Source organism: Notolabrus celidotus, chromosome 19 (assembly GCF_009762535.1).
Source record: "Notolabrus celidotus isolate fNotCel1 chromosome 19, fNotCel1.pri, whole genome shotgun sequence".
Classification (NCBI taxonomy): domain Eukaryota; kingdom Metazoa; phylum Chordata; class Actinopteri; order Labriformes; family Labridae; genus Notolabrus; species Notolabrus celidotus.
In genome coordinates, this window is record NC_048290.1 from 15,560,482 (window position 1) to 15,582,243 (window position 21,762).

Here is a 21,762-nt window from a genome sequence, read left to right on the forward strand (position 1 = left end):
CTGACTGACTCGCTCTCAGACAGATGACACATTTATTCAAATTCACAATCTACAGCTCGTGTCTGAGCTATGCATTATTTAAAGGACAAGTGATTTCAGCTGAGCAGCATAATCTCTCTCTTCTTATACTTAAAGTAACATCTAACATGGAGAGTCTTCTATTCTAGTGTTTTAAATTATGTAACGGCACCATGAACACACTGATCTCATCAATGCAGTCATACTGCTCTTACTTTCTCCTGAACAGGTTGTTCTTTTAGTGGATAAAAAATCAAAAAGCAGGATTAATGTTTTAATGTGAGCACAGAAGAAAACACTGAGATCAAAAGTGAATCTAAGAAGAGGCATGATTTGATTTGACAGGTGGTCCTCTCAGGATGCAGTGCGAGAACACTGCACAGATGGTCACTGCACGCAGATGGTTCAATTTGTGATGTAAATGTAGAATATTGTCACCTTTTTACATGCTTTTAATAATAGACAGCTCGACAGAGACAGAGAGGGGGTGACATTGAAATGATAACAGAGTGGCTATGGAGAGAAGTCAGGCTTGATATGAGGAGATTAGATTATAGTTGTTGTTATTTTATGGTATTCTTGTCGTTAGTCAAAGGCCGTTTGTAGCTATTACTGCATAATGTTTCAAAAATTCTAATCAGAGATTTTTTGGAACTTTGTAGAATTTCAGAAACTTTTTGCACTTTTTTGAAAACTTAAGTGAATATATTTCTAAAAGCTTTAAATATTGTGACTATTCTTGAAAATGTCTGTAGATTTGGAAATTTTGCAAACTTCAAACACAAATCTTTCATTTTAAAGATTCTGAATCTGGACTTTTGAAGGCAATTATGCAAACTTCCAAGAATGTTTAATACTTTCTTTTGTCAGAAATGTTCAGATTAAATTTTTTTTTAAATAATTAAAATATCTATTAAAATATTAGAATATTGCATTTTTGGAACTTGTAAAAAATGTAATAGATTTCTCCGAAATGTTTTTATAGATTTTAAAGCTTTTCTTAACTTAAGTTAGTTTTTTGTTCAACTTTTTTTTTTCTTTTCGTTGCAGTTTTTTCTGTTATCTATTATTGCCATGTCTTCATTTTTTTTTAAAGATAAAGGAGATAAAGTTGTCAAAAAATAAATGTTATTTTTCTGCTCTCTTCAGGATCGAGTCTTCTGGACAGACGGTGAAAATGAAGCTATATACGGTGCAAACAAGTTCACCGGCTCTGACGTAGTGACGCTGGCGAGCAACCTAAACGACCCTCAGGACATCATAGTGTACCACGAGCTGATTCAGCTGTCGGGTAAGAATCTGCAAAGAGGAATGATGGGAGGTTAGGGTTTGTTTATTAAATGTCAAAAAATATATTGATTTATTTACAGTGACGGCTGTACCACCAATCTCACTTGGTGCAGAATGGACTGATTCCTTCACATGTACTTGTATGAAAATTCAGTGTTTGTTAAAGCACTCACAACCTTTCACCCTCTCGTGTGCAGGAACCAACTGGTGTGCAGAGAAAGGTGAAAATGGAGGCTGCAGCTACATGTGTCTCCCCGCTCCACAAATCAACAAACACTCCCCAAAGTACACCTGTGTGTGTCCGGAGGGTCAGGAGCTTGCTGCAGACGGCCTACGCTGCAGACCTGGTGAGTGCAGAACCAAAGCAGTGAAATTGACTTATTGATTTCACATTCGACATTTCATTGATCCACATATCTTCATCATGAGCAATCTCGTAAATTGATTTTAATCAATGCCATAGTTCAAAGTTATGCATATGCATGTCACACCCCCATGGTGCAACTTAAAAGTGCATCTGTGCAACATTTACCTTCAAACCTGGGCACAGCTGTATACTGCATTAGAGAACGGCTCAAGAGTTCATAAATCTTTAAAAACCTGAGTTGAAAGTGTGAGGATGCACAAAAGAACAATCATTTTTATATTTATTCATACTTAATAAAATCTTTTGACACTCTCCTACATTTATACAGAGATCCTTTCTTCCCAAAAGTATCTCTAAAAGTTTCTTTTTGGATACATGAAAGAATTTGTTTGCTTATTATAAGTTTGCACAAAACCCTTACAGGTCTCTCCTAAAGTTATGACTCAGCAAAAAGTGAAAGTTGTTTTGTTTTTTTACATGAAACTGATAAGTAAAAAAGTTTTGCCATGCAGAAAGAAATATTCATAAGCTCCTATTTAAAAATTCCTATTTTGCAGCATTTAGCAAGTTACAGTGGCAAGGACAAACTTCCTTTAACAGGCAGAAACCTCCAGCAGGACCAGACTCATGTTAAACACACATCTGCTGAGACCTTGTTGGAGAGAGAGATGGAGGGAGAAGAAGAGAGAGAGAGATGATAGTGGTGAGATGGATAGTAGTAGTTGTAGCAGCTGGAGTCTGGAACGTCCACAGCAGCAGAGATCCAGAGGAACCTACGAGACAAGGGAGCTCAGGGACTCCAGAAAGGTGGTTAGGAACTTTAACGGGACAGGAAGAAAGAGAGGGGACCCAAGTGTGTTGTTTCCCCTAAGCCTATAGCAGTCTAAGCCTATAGAAGTATAACTAAGAGCTGGTCTAAGCCTGATCCAGCTCTAACTATAAGCTTTGTCAAAAAGGAAAGTTTGAAGCCTACTCTTAAAAGTAGAGAGGGTGTCTGCCTCCTGGTCCCTGACTTGTGGATGATTCCAAAGGAGAGGTGCCTGATTAATTTAAACAAAGTCTTGTGTTGGACCTTGTAATATTCTAAATTCTACAGTTTTATAGTTTTTAATTTTTACTTTTGGTCTCATGAACTATTGATTGATCAAAACAGAAAAAGCTTGTTGCTGTTAAACACATTTCTGACTCAAATAAGGATCACCAAGATTTTATTTTTCCCTCTGGGTTTTATTACATGGTGTCTTTTCAATCCTGTCTCAACTTCTCCATTTTATTTAGGTGATTAATCATACATGATTTATGATTTATGGGAAGTGAGACTGGAAATATTTTAAATGTTTTTAAATAGAAAGTCGTAGAAACTCTGGGGAAACACTGAACTACTAACCCAGCAGAGATATTTTAATTTGTCTCTTGGTGCCCTCGGGCCACTTTGAATTGCATCATGGGAAAATGTTAGTAATTGTATGGCTGTGAGAGTGCAAACGGAAAGCGCTGGGTTAAACTATCGAATGGATGGTAAATCTGTAGCTCCTAGTTGTGCTTATGTGCATTTCAATTACTGTACGTACAAAGGTGATGCTGTGCTCCTAGCTTCATTCTCCTCAGCTGAGCCGTTTGACAGAAATGTGCCTCTCAAAGAACTGATTACAAAGAAAAGGCTAAAAGGAGCTTTGCTTTCACTATGGATCCTGCAAAACACGGAATCAATTATGGGAAACAGAATTAATTCAGTTGAATTCTTCTGCTTCGACTGGCTTCGATGCAAGTGTCGTTCATCCCTCCTTTTCGCTGCTTCTTCTTCTGCTCTGCCACCAGACCAAGTTTCTTTGGTGCGATTGTGTTCTCCCCGCGAGCCTCGTCTCCTATCTGTATCCATGCCAGACTCAAACCCAGCTGTCTGTTTCTGTTAGCTCTCTGACAGCTGAACAGTAGCTGACTCAGTTGGCGTTGTGATCCAGTTTTTCAGTGTCTCTTTGGCATGTATCATCACGTCTCCCTTCACATCTCAGCTGCAGCCGTCTCCTCCCTCTTCTGTTTGAAAGTGCCTTTGTTGTCTCGTCCCGACAGCTTGAACTGTGAGGGCTCCAGGGGGATCAGCTTGTTCAGCGCTGCTCATTTCTGCTGCTCGGGTTCAGTCCTGGTCTGAGCTGCCTTCAATTCTCTGAAGTTGGATGTGACTTAGTTAAAGCCATGACAGCTGTGGAACATCCGAATGTGAATATTAAACATTGCATTACAGAGTTCTGGAAATCCCCTGGTCTCCCTTGCTATGACTTCCCACAAGATTTTGGAACCAGGCTGTGGGGATTTGGTCTCTGTGGCTTGCTCAGCTCATAGTTTGTTCTCGGGTCATCCCAAAAATGATGGATGAGGTTGAGGTCAGGGCTCTGCAGGAGTCATTCTTGTTCCTCCTCAGAAAAATGGAGATGTGTGGCTTCATAGATCTAGCTTTGTGTACAGATGCATTTTCTTCTTTCTTTTTTTTTTTTTTTACTCAAAATTAGAAGCCCTCTTTGTCTTAAGTGTTAAAGCTTGCTGTTTAAGTTATACCTTACTTCTAAATAAACAGGCTGAGCCATAAAGGACTGGCCAGACTAACCAATTTAATGTTTGGGTCTACTGATTATTGGCAGATTTTATTTGGGCTGACATTTTAAAGATTTTCTGTACCATCAATCAATCTTTATTTCTAATACAAATGTATTAATAAACAAATCCCAACAAATCTTATCCTCAGACTCTTTCTAAACAGAACAGGCCTAGACCATATGTTCTATTATTAACAAAGACCCAACATCAAAACAGGATAAGGTCCAGTCCCATCTTACAGACAGGACTCAGTCTGATCTCATCTTAATCCACCACGAGCAGAGCACTTTGCAGCATTTAGCAAGTTACAGTGGCAAGGACAAACTTCCTGAGACCATGTTTGAGAGAGGGATAGAGGTAGGTGAAGAGAGAGAGAGATGATAGTGGTGAGACGGATAGTAGTAGTTGTAGCAGCTGGAGTCTGGCTCAAGGGAGCTCAGGGTCTATGGTTAGTAACTTTAATGGGACAGGAAGAATTGAAAAGAAACCTGTTCACACTTGCACCTTACCAATGGACATTTTCTCTCACACGTCTTCATCATGTCATACTTCGTTTGGTTGAGGTTGGCTGGGTAGCACATGCAGGAGGAGCAGGAGTCTTCTGTAACGGTGATATGCTATGTTGATATTCTTACATGACTGAAGATGTGTATCCATACAGAGATATGATAAAGCATGCTTTTTGGCCCTATTGATTGTCTTAATGTGCCTGTAAGTCATAGACCACAACACCGTAAGTGTGCTTCAGGTTAGTAAAAATAGCTGTCAATACATATACAGTCACTTTATTATGTTTATAAAAAGGAAACCAGATGAATGCCTTATTCAAAAGAGAGAGGAATAAGTACTGGTTCATATTCACTCAGATGAAGTTATCGTTTGTTAGAGGTTAAACTGCAGCCCTCCCTCCCTCAGTCGTCGTCTTTGCATTGAAAAAGTTTCTGGGAAACTTGGACCCCCTTCATTCTGATCCACGTTGCTCCAGTTGTTTTTTTTCTGGGGCCGTCCAGCGCCTCTCTGCGCTCCCATAGATTAGCCTTTTCATACAGCAGCAGCATCAGATCGGATCCTGACAGCTGAATTCAGTTCACACACTCTCCTAATTGGTCTCAAACTGCAGACAGAGACACTGGTGTACACAGAGCACTGGAACATCTCCCTGACAACTCTCTGCACCAGCGTCCTCCTGAATGAAAGTCTGCCTCGTTAGCCTGCTAACTTTTCTGTAAGACATTCCTTCTGTACTCTCCTATTTCCAAATGAGAACCCAGACTCCGTTCCCAGAGTGTCTTGACAGGTTTTGCAGCCCTCCATGCTTTGTGATATCTTCTCCCTTACTCTCAGAGTAGCAAACACTGGAGTGTGAAAATACTTTTTCACGTGCTTTAATTTATTTTTTGGTAAGAGGAAAATGCGCCAAAAGTTTCCAACTAACTTTTCGAGGCTATGAAACATTTATGAATAACTGAAGTTAACTAAAAATGCCAATCCAAAAGGCTGATTCCTCTCTTTCCTATCACCAACACTCAAAACTTTGAAATAGTAACGGCTAGCTCGGACAACTGGGTTTTTTAAATGCTAAAATATGTTTTAAAAATGAAGTTGTGCATTTGGCACATTAGATACTTCAGACCTTTAGTTTCTGTTTCCAACATGCACACCACAGGATATTCAGATTATACTGTGTGCCACAGGGAGCATGTTTCACCACTCATGATCTCCTGTAGAAGCAGATGTAAATAAAGCTGATGTGGTGCAGCTACTAGCTTTGGGGATTCTTTTCAATGTAGGGAAAAGGCCTGGCCCCAACTGAGTCTCTCTGCAATTTCTACTGGTATGTTGGTCTCACCTGCATATAGGATGTCGCCCACTTTCTGGTTGAAACATTAGGTCTTATACACCAAATGTTATGGTGCTGGTGGACAGACATGTCTATGTGTTGAGCCAAAATGGAAACTAGTGAATATAGAAAATTAAAGAAAAGCTGTGGAGAAAAGTTCGCACTCTGCACAGGTTTTGAAACATTCATAGATGTGGGTGACAAAGAGATGTGGAGATGGGTGAGATGAACTCCCTGCTCCAGTAAAAACCTGTGAGCTCTGCTGCCGGTTTTACAGCCTGCCCTGTCGACAGAAACATAACGGCCTTCATGTAGTGAACGTCCTCGCAGCCTGACTCACCTCCTCCCTGGCTCTATGGAAATCTGTTGCTGCCTCCAGGCTTTTTACAGCTGCAGTTATCACTGAATACACCACCTAGACACTCTCTCTCTCTCTCTCTCTCTCTCTCTCTCTCTCTCTCTCTCTCTCTCTCTCTCTCTCTCTCTCTCTCTCTCTCTCTCTCTCTCTCTCTCTCTCTCTCTCTCTCTCTCTCTCTCTCTCTCTCTCTCTCTCTCTCTCTCTCTCTGTGTGTGTGTGTGTTCTCTTCTATTCTGCAGCCTATGAGCGTCTTTAGTCCTGCAGAGTGGACGTGAGCGTATGCATGCAGCCCTGTTTCAGAGCATGTGTGGGTGCCCTCCTCATGCATGTGTGTGTTGCTGCTATTGTATTTACACGCCTGTCTGTTTGTGGTGCTGTTTAAAAGTGAAAATAGCCTGGGAGGGGGTTAAAAAGAAATGCCTGTCACTCTCTGAATGAACCTCCTCTCTCCTTCTCGTTGGGCCGAAGCCAAAGTCTACGTTGCTCTTTCCTAAACCTTCAGCTGAAATGTTTATCCATTTTAACAGCCGTTGCAGCTCTAACAAATAGGAACTGTAGAGCATTGTGTGCTTTCAGATTTGACCGCCTCTAATCTTGTTAGTGAGAGAAAGTAATAAGCAGTGCTCTAACTTCAGGGCTGAACCCAAAGTGGGACTCATAACAGCCTTTAAAGGTGACTGGGGAGTGTTTCCTTCAGGCTGAATGATCTCAGCATGAAACAGTGGAGCTTTTCTTGTGTTCTTACTGATTTGGGAGTCTTCTCAGTTCCAGAGTTTGTGTCTGAAGATATCAGTCATCATAAAAGATGCCTGTCTTCAAAATGGTTGCATTTAGATCAAAGCATTTTTACTTTCATCTGGGGTTTGTCAAAATTACAATCAAGCCTGAACCAGAATAAAACCTTTCCTTCTTATATTTGCATTTTATAGTTGAGCTTTTAGCAGTCCCAATAAGGGTACTCTAATGTTTTATTGTTAACAGCTTTGTTTACATTCAGTGCATTCAAATGTTAGTGAAAAGGGGAACTGAATTACCCATTAAAGCACTTTGATATGTTAATCAGAGGAATACGTCTGCATATATGGAGAAACAAGTAGCATAAAGCATGTTGTCTCTCCAGAGACTCTCTCCAGGTCATCGGTAGTTTAATCTGTAAAATGTATGTGCTTCATTGTGCTCGACTTTACAATACAGATCTTAAATGGACCCTTTGGTGCACAGCTTCAGGGAGCTTTAGGTGGGTGCTGAATTATCCTCGGTGTTCCCCTCCTCTTGGAGAAAACATCATGGTGGTTAGAATTGTTTAAACTGCTGAATGAAGAATGTCTGTTTGGCCGAGGCTCTTTTCTTCGGGGCTCAGGGGTTAATGAAATGCGCTGAAGCTAACCTAAACCTAAGTCACATATTCAAGTTCAAAATCATCATTCCAAAATCACATACATACCAACGGAATTAAATAACAGAAACTAAAAGGAAACCATGTACAACAAAGGAGTTGTCTTTTCTTTACAATAAAACTATTAAGCAGTGAAATAAAATCCGGTCTATGGAGGGTTTTAAAAATTAACCAATTTCCTCCAGTTCACAGTGAATTGCTCTGATCTGTGATTAACAAGTGCTGTAGTCTTTTCTATATTGTAAATGTCCATTGTAATGTCCATCCATCCCTTTTTAGAGTTTGGCTCTCCGGCCCAACCATTTCCTGGTTAACGCCTTTTTAGCCGCAACCAGCAGAATGTTCATTAAATACTTGTCCTGAGTTATAATCCCCAAAAAGTACTCTTTCTGAAGAATTTGATGTTATGAGCATGGAGAAGATCAGCCAAGTAGGATGGTGCCAATCCATTTAGGGCCTTGTATGTTAAAAGTGCAACTTTAAAATCAATCCTGTGACGGACTGGGAGCCAGTGGAGAGCACGCAGCACAGGTGTGATGTGCTCCCTCTTTTTCCTGCCAGTCAGGAGGCGAGCTGCCGCATTTTGTACAAGCTGCAGGCGCTGAATAGACGCCATGTCTAAGCCGACATACAAAGAATTACAATAATCAAGCCTAGCCGTAATAAAGGCATGTACAACTCTCTCTAGATCCTTAGGAGGGAGATATGCCTTCACCTTCGCTATGAGTCTCAGCTGGAAGAAGCTGGACTGAACCACAGAAGAGATTTGTTTCCTAAATTTGAAGGCTCTGTCAAAATGAACTCCAAGGCTCTTTTCAGAGGAGTGAACATTTGCTGCGAGAGGGCCGAGAGTGCTCCCATCGAACTGTTGGGGCTGTCCAAATACAATGACCTCAGCCTTTTCCTCGCTAAGGTGCAGAAAATTTAGGCTCAGCCATAACTTTACATCTTTCAAACAGTTGAATAAACGATTCATAGGATTGAATGATCAGTAAAATTGTCCTCTCGCGAGTATGAATCTATTCTAAGTTTGTGTAAGAATCATCTGCTGTTGGTAGTAGCTTTGTGAACTGCCTCAGTGTAAGTTGTGTGATGTTTTCTTTGTCAGTACAGATGATATGCATTATTATCTGACTCCCACACAGAAGTCCTCTCTGCACGGATTCTCCAGTAAACACTGCAACACTCTGCTGCCTCTGCTTACTGAGGCTTATTGATCCGCCTGTAAGGATTTTACTGTTGCTGCTCTGACTGTGATGGTTGTTTAGGAGCTGATGGGGACCTCCTGATCACTTACTGTACCATGTACAGAATCTTTAAACCAGCTGGATAGCCTGACTGTCGTCTTCTTTCTCCACCTTGTGTGTGAAACTGGTTTGATTGATGCTGCAGTAAAACCATAGAGTTTGTCCTTGATGTTGCTTTTCTACATTTAGTGTCGTAGCAGTTGTGTTATCCTATCTTTGTGGTGGATCGTTTTTTGTCTGTATAAAGAAAACTGGATCCCTTCTTTCATCTATCGAGTGTTTATTTACTACTTTAGTCTCCTGAGATCTGGTCTATTTTCACAGGCCTACTTGCATGTGCGCAGTTTAAAATAGGGCAGCTTCTGCAGCCCAATGCCGTTTCTTTCTTAGGTTTTGTTAACAAAAGCATGACTCTTGGCTCTTTTTGTGACAGAACCTTCGACCAAAGTTCCCTCAAAGGATGCTGGGAAACCTGTAATACAGCCGCCCCCAGGTAACACCACCAGCTGTCTCCTGCTCTGCTTCCTGCCTCCGCGATGGTGGCTGGCTTTAAAGCATGTTGGGCTTTTTTAAATGTATTTAAAGTGACTTTTCCCGTCCTTTGTTTGGATTCAGGTTTTCTTTTTATTATCTCTGCTAATCGGGGAATTTGTCTCTTAATTCCTTTTGGCTTCATTTGCATTTTCTTTGTACTTAAGCCAAATTCAAAGTCCCCTCTTGTGTCCGCCTTGCTGTATGGACATTTCTATTTCTCAGAGTTGGCTGTCTTTCCCTCTCTTTAGCTGCATCCCTGAAGATGTCTTCCCTCTGCTCTGTGCTTTGCTGTCTGTTGCTGGGTTATGGTGCACACTCTGATGTGCTTCGGGGCTTGGTGCATTAGAGATAACTGATTTAAGTCTGTTTATGCTTGATTTGGAACTCGTGGTCAAGTAGCCTGAGGTATGCATGGGATAATTCGATCTTGGCTTTCTTCTGCTCGGTGCACTTTGGCTCTGCTGTTCTGTAGGACTCAAAGATGAAAGCCATGGTGAAATATTTCTGTACTACTAAACACAGCCTTTGAATCTTTCTGCCATTACAAAGCTCTTATTTTACAGGACTGCAGAAGTCTTTTCATGTATTAATGGACTGTACTTATGCAGCACTTATCTTTGGACCACTCAAAGTGCTTTTACACTACAAGTCACATTCATGCATTCACACACACGTTCACACTCTGAAGCCCTGTCAGTCTGCTGATCAGTGCAGGCTTTAGTGAGCAGTAAACATTTGCCACCAAACATCTTTATTAAACATGATGATTTAGCCTCCAGTTTTGACAAACAAGATCAATGTAGAGGTGTAAAACAAATGCAGTTCCTTTAGTGTCCACTTGAGGTTGCTCAAAAGCAGAGGAACCCCCATTAGAACACATTTTAAAAGGCCAGTTTTTACAGCAGAATTAAACATTTACAGCCTGATTTTTTAAAAAAAGGAGTAAGTTTGTATTGCTCATTTGTTTATTTATTCATTTATTTATTTATCCCTCAAACTGTTTGAGGGTGAAAATATTAATAATTCACCAATTTTGTTATTAAGGCTAAGAGTTTTGCATATATTTGAATAATTATGACATGGTTGAGTTGACAGTCAGTTGGGTTCAATGCAGCTGTTAGCCCGGAGGCTAAAAGCTCACCTCAGCTTCACCTCTGTCTGTTCTGAGACAGTATTTCCAACATGGCGACCACCACAGTTGGGCTTCAAAACACCTCTGCAGAACCCAATGTGTGACGTCACAGAGACTACAGTCTGCGTAATGTACATATGTGCAGGGTGTTGTGGGACAGCGGTAAATGTTGGCTCATTCAGATGCCACCAACTCTGTAAATAGCCCAGAACTTAGATTTTGTAACCTGCTGCCCATGAAACTGATTCTTTAAAGAGGATGAACAAAGACTGAGGTTGAAGCTAAGCCATGCAGGCCTGATTTTAGTCATTGTAAGATCAGGTTAACTGTTTTCCTGCACTACAGTTTTGTCCAATCATGGATATACAGTATACACGCAGATTTACTGAAGCACTCTGATTCTACAGAGGATTCAGTCATATGAAAGCCATCACTCTGAATGTTAAAGTAACCTTACAAAAGTTAGTTTTGCTGTCAGTTCAGATTCTTTTAAATACAGAAAATAAGAATCTGCAGAGTTTGAAGGTCAGATTTTAAAGAAATAAAATGAATCTGTCAAAGAAAATGTAACAATGATTTCACCTTGTGACTCATTCAGATGGTTTGATGTCAAAATGATTAACCTTCACTGATTCAGTGGGTTGATTTTTCCAAGCAGAACAAGGTTAGGAGAAGAGACATTGAAACACAATGCTGTTTGTGAGTATACTTTTTCATCTCTGGTAGACAGGACCCAATGAGGTTAAAAGTTGTTTTTTGCAAGTTTTAACTTAATAGTCAAGTTCTGAGTTGGCCATGGCTTTTTGAGTAATGTGTTAGACACTATCACTCTGTGATGTGTGTTAGATTTTATTCTATTTTCAGTGTATTTTTTTGTAAATGATGAGCAACTTATTGAAACAGCCAGTACCTCTGCAACAAATAAAAAACTATACTTCATGGTTTTATCACCTAGAGTTTAAAAGGAAGTGTAAAAAATTCTGATCAGGTTTATCACATTTGGGGTGAATGAGTTTCAAACAGAATAAAGATATATATGAGGTTTTTATTTGGTTTTGATTTTAATTTAATGAACTCATTCCCCTAATTTATTTTTAACACATTCCTCATTGGATTACATCCCAACTCATGTACAGTAAAAAAAAAAATCACTGATAAAAAAATAGCTCAGGCTTTGAGCTGTGAATAGCATACAGCTCAGGAGGATTCTCTGCTGAAAGAAACACATTTGGTTCTCCTTTGTTTTCCTTTTTCCCAAACTTTGTTGTGCTACCTTTTTTAGACTTAAAATAATCAGGGATCTGCTACTGTGTCCTGTTTAATGTGCATCTACATGGTCATGGTGTCTCTTGGTTAGACTTGAGCTGAATGATAATTTAAATTTTTTCAACCTGACCCACGTTTCAGACGCAAGTTTTAAAGTATGATTAGAGAGCTTGAAAGTAGAAACAAATAACCTACTTAGCAACAGGTCCCCAGAGGAATTTTATCCAATGAGTTCCTGGTTGTTTCCTATTACAGCATTTCCTCTAATAACATCTATTCAGTTAGTTTGACCTTGTTTTGTTTTTGAGCCCGGACTTTGGTTAAATATTTCCATTCACACGAGTTCCTTTTGAGGCGTTTTTCAACCGGAGGAACTTTACCCCGGAACTATGTGCGTTTCGACCAGTGGACCCAGGGTCTAAATTTAGGTGAGGGGTAGATAAAAGCCCCTGCTTGGGGGGCTAGTACTTTTAAAAGGTCCCGGGACTTTCAGGTGGCAGGGCCTGCAATGCTGAAAGTGTCTGATTGGTAGATTAACCACAGTGTTTTTATTCTGTCCGCCTTCCACAACAACATCACACACATCTGTGATTCACTTGATTTCTCTTTCTTTCATTTGTTTTTATTTGTTCTATCTTTTTTGTATGTGTGTGTATTTTTCAAAAGAAGCTGTGATCTCTTGATTTAGCAGCTTGTAACAGTAGTCTTCTCTCAGCCCACCGTGAATGCGTCTCTCCTGGTGTTATGGTTTTAAAAGTGACCCTGTAAGCTGGAGACCTTCAGCTGAACGTGTCGGTGTTTGTGGAGTTCACACAGCTGTTGAAACACAGAGGGAGTTCCTGGGAATGCAAACTAGTTTAGTTTATTATTAAGATTTCAAAATACCCTCATCAGATATTTAATGATCGTCTAAAGACGTTTATGAGGGATGCATCCGGCTGAAAGTCGGCAGTTAACAGGGTCGCTGTTTAAACCACCGGCCGATCTCTGCCACGGCTTTTTGAGTTAAAAAGTTGATGTTTCATCTCATGGTGTTCAGCATTTTTACATCACAGAGATTATCTGAATACTAACCCTTGCACTGGTTACTGTTAGTCTGCAGGCTCAGTCCAAGAGCAGCACCTAGTGAACAAACAAGGGAATGCCACCAAACCCATTTAATCTCTGTCCATGTATTATCCACTTCTTTTGATTTTCTGGGATCATAACTCAGTTCCTCCTGGAATAATTAGGGGACCTAGTTGTGTGAGATGTGAAGCAGATCTCTTCAGGTGTCATCCCGAGCATGCAGAATGGCACCTAGATTAACCATCACAGGAGTCTAGCATATCTTCCTTTTTTTTTTTGTCTTCTGATGATACATCTGACCTAGAGGTGAAAGTGATGACTAATTTCCAGCTTAAGCTGTATTTGGCTTACACGTGGGTGTAGCTTTCACGCCCAGGATGGAGCAGATGTCAGTTCGGAAAGTCTCTAGTACTACATGTTAAAAAAGGAGCAGTCATGACACAAGAACAACATGATGGAAGTGTTTACAGGAGGATTAATTAATAGGCATTAAGACAACGAGAGAGTCATCAATGATCGGACAAATCCACATGTAGTTTACTCCGACACGGAGTAATCCAATGATCCAATTAACTGGATTAACTGGAGCCAAGGTCCCGCCTCATGATCATACTGAATGTGCATTTACAACTACATAACTCTGTGCTCCCTCATCTCATCAAATAATGAAATCAAAATAAACAGAGAATTAAATTCTGGCACCAACATTTTTTTTTTGTGTTGAAGTTTAAATTTTTTTTATAAAGGGAATTTAGTCGTCAGCTGGACTCAGCCTCGATAGATCATAAGTTAACCTGCCAAAACTTGATTTCAGTTTGGAAGTGTTGACGTCTGAATTGTTTCCGTCTTTCAGAAGCCAATGTGAGCACCTCGATCCAGGTGGACTCGACAGCCAGAGGTTCTGCTGCTGCCTGGGCCATCCTGCCCGTCTGTGAGTGGAGAACTCAAACTCACACACTTCTATACAAAGAGTCTGTCATTGAAACATGCTACACACACACATCCTAAGCTCATGCACTAGAAGCTTCCTGATAGTGTTACTCTGCGTATTTTATGTCCATGGCCACTTCCTCAAAGACTGTCATGTCATCTCCTCATGTAGCTTTTAGTCAGTGTTGTGGTTTCTCCTCTCCCTTTTTTATTCTCATTTTATTTTACTTTATATGACTTTTGTTGTTTAATCTTGATCTTTTTAGGGAGCCTTTTTAACATCTGGCAAGGGACTACAGATGTAAACTAGCCTTAGCTAATTCTGGCATATTTACAAAAATGTTAATTAATATGCATAGTCCTTTTAAGTGAAAAATAAATACATTTCTCTTTAAATTTCAAGCTAGAAGTCTTCAGATTACACTGGGCAAAAAGGGTGAAATATGTCAAACCTCTGAGACCTGACTTTGTCGATTAGATGCATTGTAGGAACATTCATGTGTTTTAATTTTAATTTAATTTTTAATTTATTCTACTTCTATTCTTGTTACTCACTTTAATTCTTTTGTGTTGTAATACTTTATTGGTATAATTCAAAAGTTTATAAAGCCAAAGTGCTGTTACTGCTTGATTTACTTTATTTTTGATACTTTCTCTCTGGATGTTTTTGATTTGCCACAAAAAAAGAAAATCAAGTCCAAAGAGGCTAAAATGTAGATATAAGTTTTAAACTGTATTCCAAGAGCTCAGAAGAATGTCGTATGCTCGTTATGTCTTAAATATTGTGGAATGAAAATGTTCAATGGCACAATAAAAATAAAATAAGATAAATACAAAATAGAAGAGAGATGTTTGAGTGCGGGCGCTGCCACTGCCCCAGGAAGTGATCTGACACCTCCTCAGCTGCCAGAGAACTTTTGACTCCCCAGTTCCTGAGCACACTCCCACAAATACACATATTTGAGCCAGAGTTTCTTTCTTAATCTGGTAATTCTGATTCTTAATTATTGTTAATCTGATAACTTTCTGTGTCACTCTTTCCCTCTCTCAGTGCTGCTGGCGATGGCTGCAGCAGGCGGCTACCTGATGTGGAGAAACTGGACGCTGAAGAACCAGAAGAGCATGAACTTCGACAACCCGGTCTACCTGAAGACCACAGAAGAAGACCTCAACATCGACATCACCCGACACGGTGCCAACGTGGGACACACGTACCCAGCTGTGAGTAAACAAACACCTAGCTGCTCAGCATAATTGCATCACGGCGGTCGACTAAATGAAACATGACAACCTTTAGAGACAGTTTCCTTTACATGACAACTCTTATTAAAAGTCACTCTCATCTTGTTTTGAATCCAAAGTTTCTGAGCAGCAGTTAAGATAATTTAATCCGTGCATATCGGGTTAAGGCTGCACGTTAACAACCTCTAGTCTCACCGTGACCCTGTAGCCTTCAGTAATCCTAAGAGCATTGTTGGCTGTCCACAGGGCACATCTCTGTGTACACAGATTAAACAGATTAGGCCTAAGCTCGGCCAGAGCCACAAGATGGACACAAACCTCTGACATCACCCTCACAGCTGAGGCAGAAACATCTGCTCATTCACACAGAGAGAGCGTTAAAGGTCAGAAATAGCTGCAGGATGCTGCTCCTCAGAAATAAACAACTTCTGTCATGTTCTCTCTCCCTCCTTTTGTTTTAAAGGATTCCAAATATTTGACTTCAGGCCAATATGCTAAAATGGTTCAACTCATTTTGGCCCATCACTGATTCCACTGCCAATGTATGCACATATATTTTGTCACTAATTACAGGCGGCATCATGCCTCGCTCGTAGTGTGGCATTTACATATTATTATGCAGGCTGGTATTGTGATGGCCCACGGGCAGATGCAGACAGAACATGCTCTGCTTTTCAAAATGTAAACATTCCCTGGCATCGTGACACGGAGGTTACGTCTCACACATGCTCTCCGGCCTGGAAACAAAATAAGAGATCATTTAAAATCAGTGTCTCTACATGAATGGAAGTAACTCTGTTCAATGTATCTGTTGAATTTCAAAACAGCCACATCTCCTTTCACTCGAGGAATGATTGGATCACCTGACGAGCTGTCGGACGGAGCAGAGCTGCTTGTTTTGTGTCCTGTGGCGTTGCGTCACCAAACTTATAGGACAGACTGATGGAGAGCATGCCGAGACACATGAAAGCTGTAATTAAAAATAATAAGAATAATACTTTATTTATATAGCATTTTTCAATACAGTTAACAAAGTGCTTCACATTGGGCAAAAAAAAAAAGTGCAAAGCAAAATGAAGCAATAAAATGAAATAAAAAATGTAAAACATACAAAATTATAAAACAGACCCTTAAAATCAGAGCTAACATTAAAGAAAATCACAAAATTAAAGCTTTCCTGTAAAAGTGTTGCTTCAGTAATGACATAAAACAAGGGGCTGACTCTGCAAGTCTGATCTCCTCTGGCAAAATCAGTTATTCTACCAAATATTAATTTCTGAATTCTTCAGGAGTTAAAATATTCTGTTGTTTAAAAATGTTAAGGTCTGAAAATTCCTGCACCAGTCATCATTTAATGCAGATAAAAGACTGAAATGTGAATATCTAAGGAGTAATTATTGAGAAGTTACTTATACAGTGAAACAAACGACGTTGTCATCTTACTCAAACACAAACGTCTTCTTGCGGTGGTCTGTTAATTTTTCTGTAAGGTTCTAAAGATGCCGTTACATTGCCATAAAGTCGTCTGAACAGTCAAGTGTCATTTCATCAGCATGTCCTATTAGGAGAAATGAAAATCAGTGTCTTGCTTTTATTTTATGTTAGAGCGGACACAGATGATGTCGTTATTACTGTGCATCCCTGTACATTTTCAAGTGGAACAACTGAGCTCAATAAACATTCTCGCTGGTCTTACCTGTGCATCTAAAACTCATACTGACTCCTTTCAGAGGGAGGAAATTAAACTGTTGTCGCCATCAGGGTTTTTTGAGCTGGAGTATATGTGGATTGATAAAAAAAAAATAGAATGCTAAAACAACTAGAAGGCTGCTTTCTTGGACTAATCACTTTTAGAATTCAACAAAATGCCTTGTAAATTCTTTAATTGTAGTTTCTTGTGCAGACCACAATCTGCTCTGCTACATGTGGTGCAGACTGTGCTTGGAGTCTGAGCGTAATATGCTTTGCAAACTACACAAGGAAAATATTCTGAATCACGCTTAGACATTGTTTTCTGCATTTAAAGGAAAGTTAAATCTTCTATTTATATCTATATTAGGATAAATACACACCCAATCAATCTCTAGTTTTTGTGACGGAGCAGGCTCATTTTTTCTCTTACTTTCAGTCTTCAGTCAAATCAAACATTTTTCAATGAAACAATCATCATCTCCTTTCTCCTCCCCGTCCCTCTCTGTGTTTCCAGATTTCAATAGTGAGCACAGACGACGATTTATCATGATCGTCTTTTTTTTACGGCGACCTGCAGCGCTGCGTGGCACCTCCTCGTCCCCGTGCCGGCGGTTGTCCGTAAAGCAGCCACAGCAGCAGCAGCCCTTACAGTGCGACCACATGCCTTCTGAAGTGCATTTATCATCATCAGTGGAGAGGATGACCGGAAGAAATGTTATTTATTATGTGAATACTACAATGAATTAAGTGTCAGAACTGTTTTCAGTCGGTGCGTCCAAGTGAAGACTTTTTGTTTGTTTGGTTTTTTTTTGCCTTTTGGTCTTCTGTATTTTTGGGCCGTGGACAGCTTCCCATCTTTTTTGGCTTCCCATTTGTGATCTATTTGCAACAGATGAGAGAACTGCGTGAATTTCCACAATTTTGATCACTCTTGACGGGCTTTGCAATGGAAAACTGAGAAAAAGTGCGCAGCATTTCTCTCTGAAAATGGATCAGCTGTGCTGGACGGGATTTAAAACTGGAACCGAGCCATCAGTATCCGGTTGTAAAAGGTGGTTTGAGACTCTTCCTTCGACCATATTCAGGGCGGTAAAGGATGGGAGAACTCAGTCCACACTCTATTTCTTGCTTCCTTTAGTCCAGCTGGCCCAGACGTGTGAATATTTCTGTACGATCATGTTTTTGGCGGTAAAACAAGATGTATGTTTTCTTTAATTTAATTTATATTTTCCTTGAAATGGTACCTCCTGTGGTGCATTCTTACAGGCGGTTTGTTTCAATCAGTGTTGTTGTTATTATTATTATTATTATTATTATTATTATTATTATTATTATTATTATTATGATAGAAGCTGTGTAAGGATCACCATGGTTAAAGCATTTGTAAACATTGTAAATATGACTCCATCATGACATTCGATCAGGACTCTCCTCAATGCACTTTGTTCTAATGCTCCTTGTGTAAATAAGATTGTATACATTTGACTTGAAATCGATTTTTTGCTATGGTCGGGCATCGTACCAGGGTTAGAGTTCAGATGTAATTTAACAAGAAAGAAATAGCTTAAAAAAAACGAGTAAAAAAAGAGAGAACTGAATTTGGTAAAAATATTTTGTATGTTTATGTGCTGTTGCTGTGAACTTTTTCTAGCCTTGTACAGTGAGGGGAACTTAAAGAGGTGTGTATCTGTGAAGAAGCTGATTTGCAAATCACTTGAGAATTAAAACCTAATCCACAACGTTGTTCAAAACGTGGCGTCATGTCTTCTCTTCAATGCTTTCCTGTGTGCTCATAACAGTGTACGTAACTAGACGTCCAAAGAAAACTGACTTAATTTGGGTCCAAATGTAACATCCTAAATTACAACAATCTAAAAGTCTCCTTTGCAAGAAAAAAGTATTTAATTCAAACCCTAACGTACACCACATTGAGTTAAAAATGCAGAAATACAAAGAGGAAAGACTTTCCCTACAAAGAGTGTCCTCCAAATAAGACCTCATCAGTCCTAGTGGTCTGACACGGTATTATCCAAAGGAATGATGGAATGACGAAAGGGTGGGGAAATGAAAAACAAGACCTAAGATCTGCTTTATGTATGTTTGAGATTTTTCACTAAACTGGGAGACTTAAACATTCTCACAATTCAAAGTTTGAGTCGTTTGGAGTGTTTACTTTCCTTCATATTGACAGTGCGCCTCCATCTTCTCCCATTGTGAGAAGAGAAGAATGACTCTAGACTCGAGAGCTGATGGCTAATTGGAGGAGGCGTGTTTCAGAGATGTGCATTAAGATGTAGTGAGAGCATTTAAAGAGCTGTATTTGGAAAGAATCCAGCTCCATCTGCTCATTATCTCAGTCAAACTGCAGCCAGGATTAATCTCCACCCAAGTTTAAAGGTTGAGGTTGAATGTAAATATGGGACTTGTCAGGTCAGCCTGCCAGCATGTCTTAATTAAAAAGTAATCAACAGAAACAAAAAGCTGAACATCTGTTAAACGTCTTCTGACCCTGACAGAAAATTAAACCAAAAAACAAACACTCAGTCCTCCTTATAGGCCGACCCAACACTGTCATTAAATGATGACCGTTACATCACATGATTACATACTCATATTTCAGAACATGGTGTGCTGGCATATCAAGAGGGGAAAAACAATGTATAAAAGTAAAAAAAATCTAGAACCAATGTACATTTTTTGTGAAAAAGTTAAAAAATTGACAAATATCTTAACTTGAAATTTACCTTTTAATAATAAACACAGTTTTAACCCCACCTAACAATTGAATATTTTTGATTCTTAAGAAATAATCATTTGTTTGAAAATTGATATTAAAAAAACCTGATGTGTGATTTAGCGTCTTATACCTTGTCTGCCAGGCTACTCAGAGCTTTTGTGACTGTACACTATCTTCACCTCATGCTTGACTTGCATATCTTCAAAAATAAATACAGTCCGTCACTTTGAATTTAAAATATAAAATGTATTATTTAAAAAGTGCAAAGATTTACTTTTAAACTGAAAGAAAAAGTTTAATTCCTCTCCTCAGTCTGAACAGATAGTAATGCTATGATGTTGAACACGACTTGGACTGTGAGGAATACAAGAGCAGCTGTACACAGAACGTTGTGTTATTTGATCTGAAGGGTAACTAAAATGAAGTTTAGAAAACTATGATACTTTGCTTACAGTTTCAAAATACACTACTAGTCAAAAGTTTGGACACACCTTCTCATTCAATGTTTTTTATTTATGTTAATTATTTTCAACATTGTAGATTAATACTGAAGACATCAAAACTATGAAATAATCTGGTTTTGCTATAATCTGGATACAACAGTAGTCAAACAGGGCTATCCATTGTGTACTAACCCTACCTCTGAACAACACAACTGATGGTCTCAAACACATTAAGAAGGCAAGTCATTCTACAAATGAACTCTTGACAAGGCTCATGTTAATTAGAAACCATTCCAGGAGACCACTTCATGAAGCAGACTGAGAGAATACCAAGAGTGTGCAAAACTGTCATGAAGGAAAAAGGGGGCTACTTTACAGAATCTAAAATCTAAAACATATTCTGCTTTGTTTAACACTTTTTTGTTCATTCAATAATTCCATATATGTTCTTTCATAGTTTTGATGTCTTCAGTATTAATCTACAGTGTTACAAATAATCAACATAAATACAAACCTTTGAATGAGAAGGTGTTTCCAAACTTTTGACTGGTAGTGTATATTGAGGCACTCTCACAATGTTTCTTTCATACTTTAAGATTTTGAGTCTGTGTATTGCCAAAACGCAGAACCTCAGGCTGTGTATGTCATGACATAACAAAGCTCTGACTTTGCCCCAAGTTCAAGCATCAAAGTTCCTGTTAAGAGTTTTTATCTGACTATGAAACAGACTAAAATTGATATTTTGTGCCTCAGCTTGAACTAAACAAATAAATGGGACAGTCAGAAGGAAGATTAATCTCTTTCCTTTATCTTACAGTTAAAATAAAGTAAGGTGAGGTTTTTGTCAGGAAACACATCCTACTCATGCACAGGGTGAGATCAGCAAATGGGATGTACCAATGTGCCCACAAGGGACGCCTAAATCTACATTAAGGTTTCTCAATTTGCCTTTACTTTGGTTTGAGGTAACCTTGTGTTTGTTAAAAACTTAACACATATTATTAAACTACAAACTTATATGTTGATGTTTGGTAAAAGCTAGGAATTAAGCATGTAACTCAAGCACTGCTTAATCACTTGCATGTGATGGACTTGGTTTTTTTTGAGTCTCTCTCCCTTTATTCTATCACCTGTCTTCAGTATGATATCAGATAATATCAACATTACCACACATAGTTTTAATTTATCAATCTGATACTGAGTTCAGCTGTTCCACTCATCCCCCCGATAGACAGATAGGTTAAGTTATGAGCTGTTGGAATAAGTGGGAGGAGAGAAAGAGATCAAGAGATGGATAAAAGAGGATAATAGTATTTAAAACTTTAAGCACCCAGATCATCTCATTCAGCCGCAGCAGAGCACGAGCGTCACTTCTTAACTCATGACTGTGTGTGTGAGTGACAACTGTGTGTGTGTGTGTGTGTGTGTGAGTGACCTGATTCTTTCTGAAAACAGTCCTCTTTCCTTCATGCATGTTTACACATCTCTACTGTTGTCTTGAGTGTTTGTGATCAAGGTTTTGTGCAAGATGTTCGCTGTCTGTGTAGACGGTGTTGGAGTTACCGGGATGTTTCAAGGATGTGTCGTCTTGCAGGTCAGTTGTTTTTAAG

At 39.3% G+C, this 21,762-nt stretch overlaps 1 protein-coding gene across 1 annotated transcript in view; it reads left to right on the forward strand.

Moving 5' to 3' along the window:
* Nucleotides 1–18,723, forward strand: part of vldlr (very low density lipoprotein receptor) — an 80,321-nt gene extending 61,598 nt beyond the window's left edge. The window contains exons 15-19 of the mRNA XM_034709092.1: nt 1,168–1,309; nt 1,506–1,655; nt 13,962–14,039; nt 15,090–15,259; nt 17,487–18,723. Coding sequence (XP_034564983.1) covers nt 1,168–1,309; nt 1,506–1,655; nt 13,962–14,039; nt 15,090–15,259; nt 17,487–17,522 — 576 coding nt within the window. The 3' untranslated portion in view covers nt 17,523–18,723. The remainder of the gene's footprint in view (nt 1–1,167; nt 1,310–1,505; nt 1,656–13,961; nt 14,040–15,089; nt 15,260–17,486) is intronic.
* Nucleotides 18,724–21,762: the final 3,039 nt, after the last annotated feature.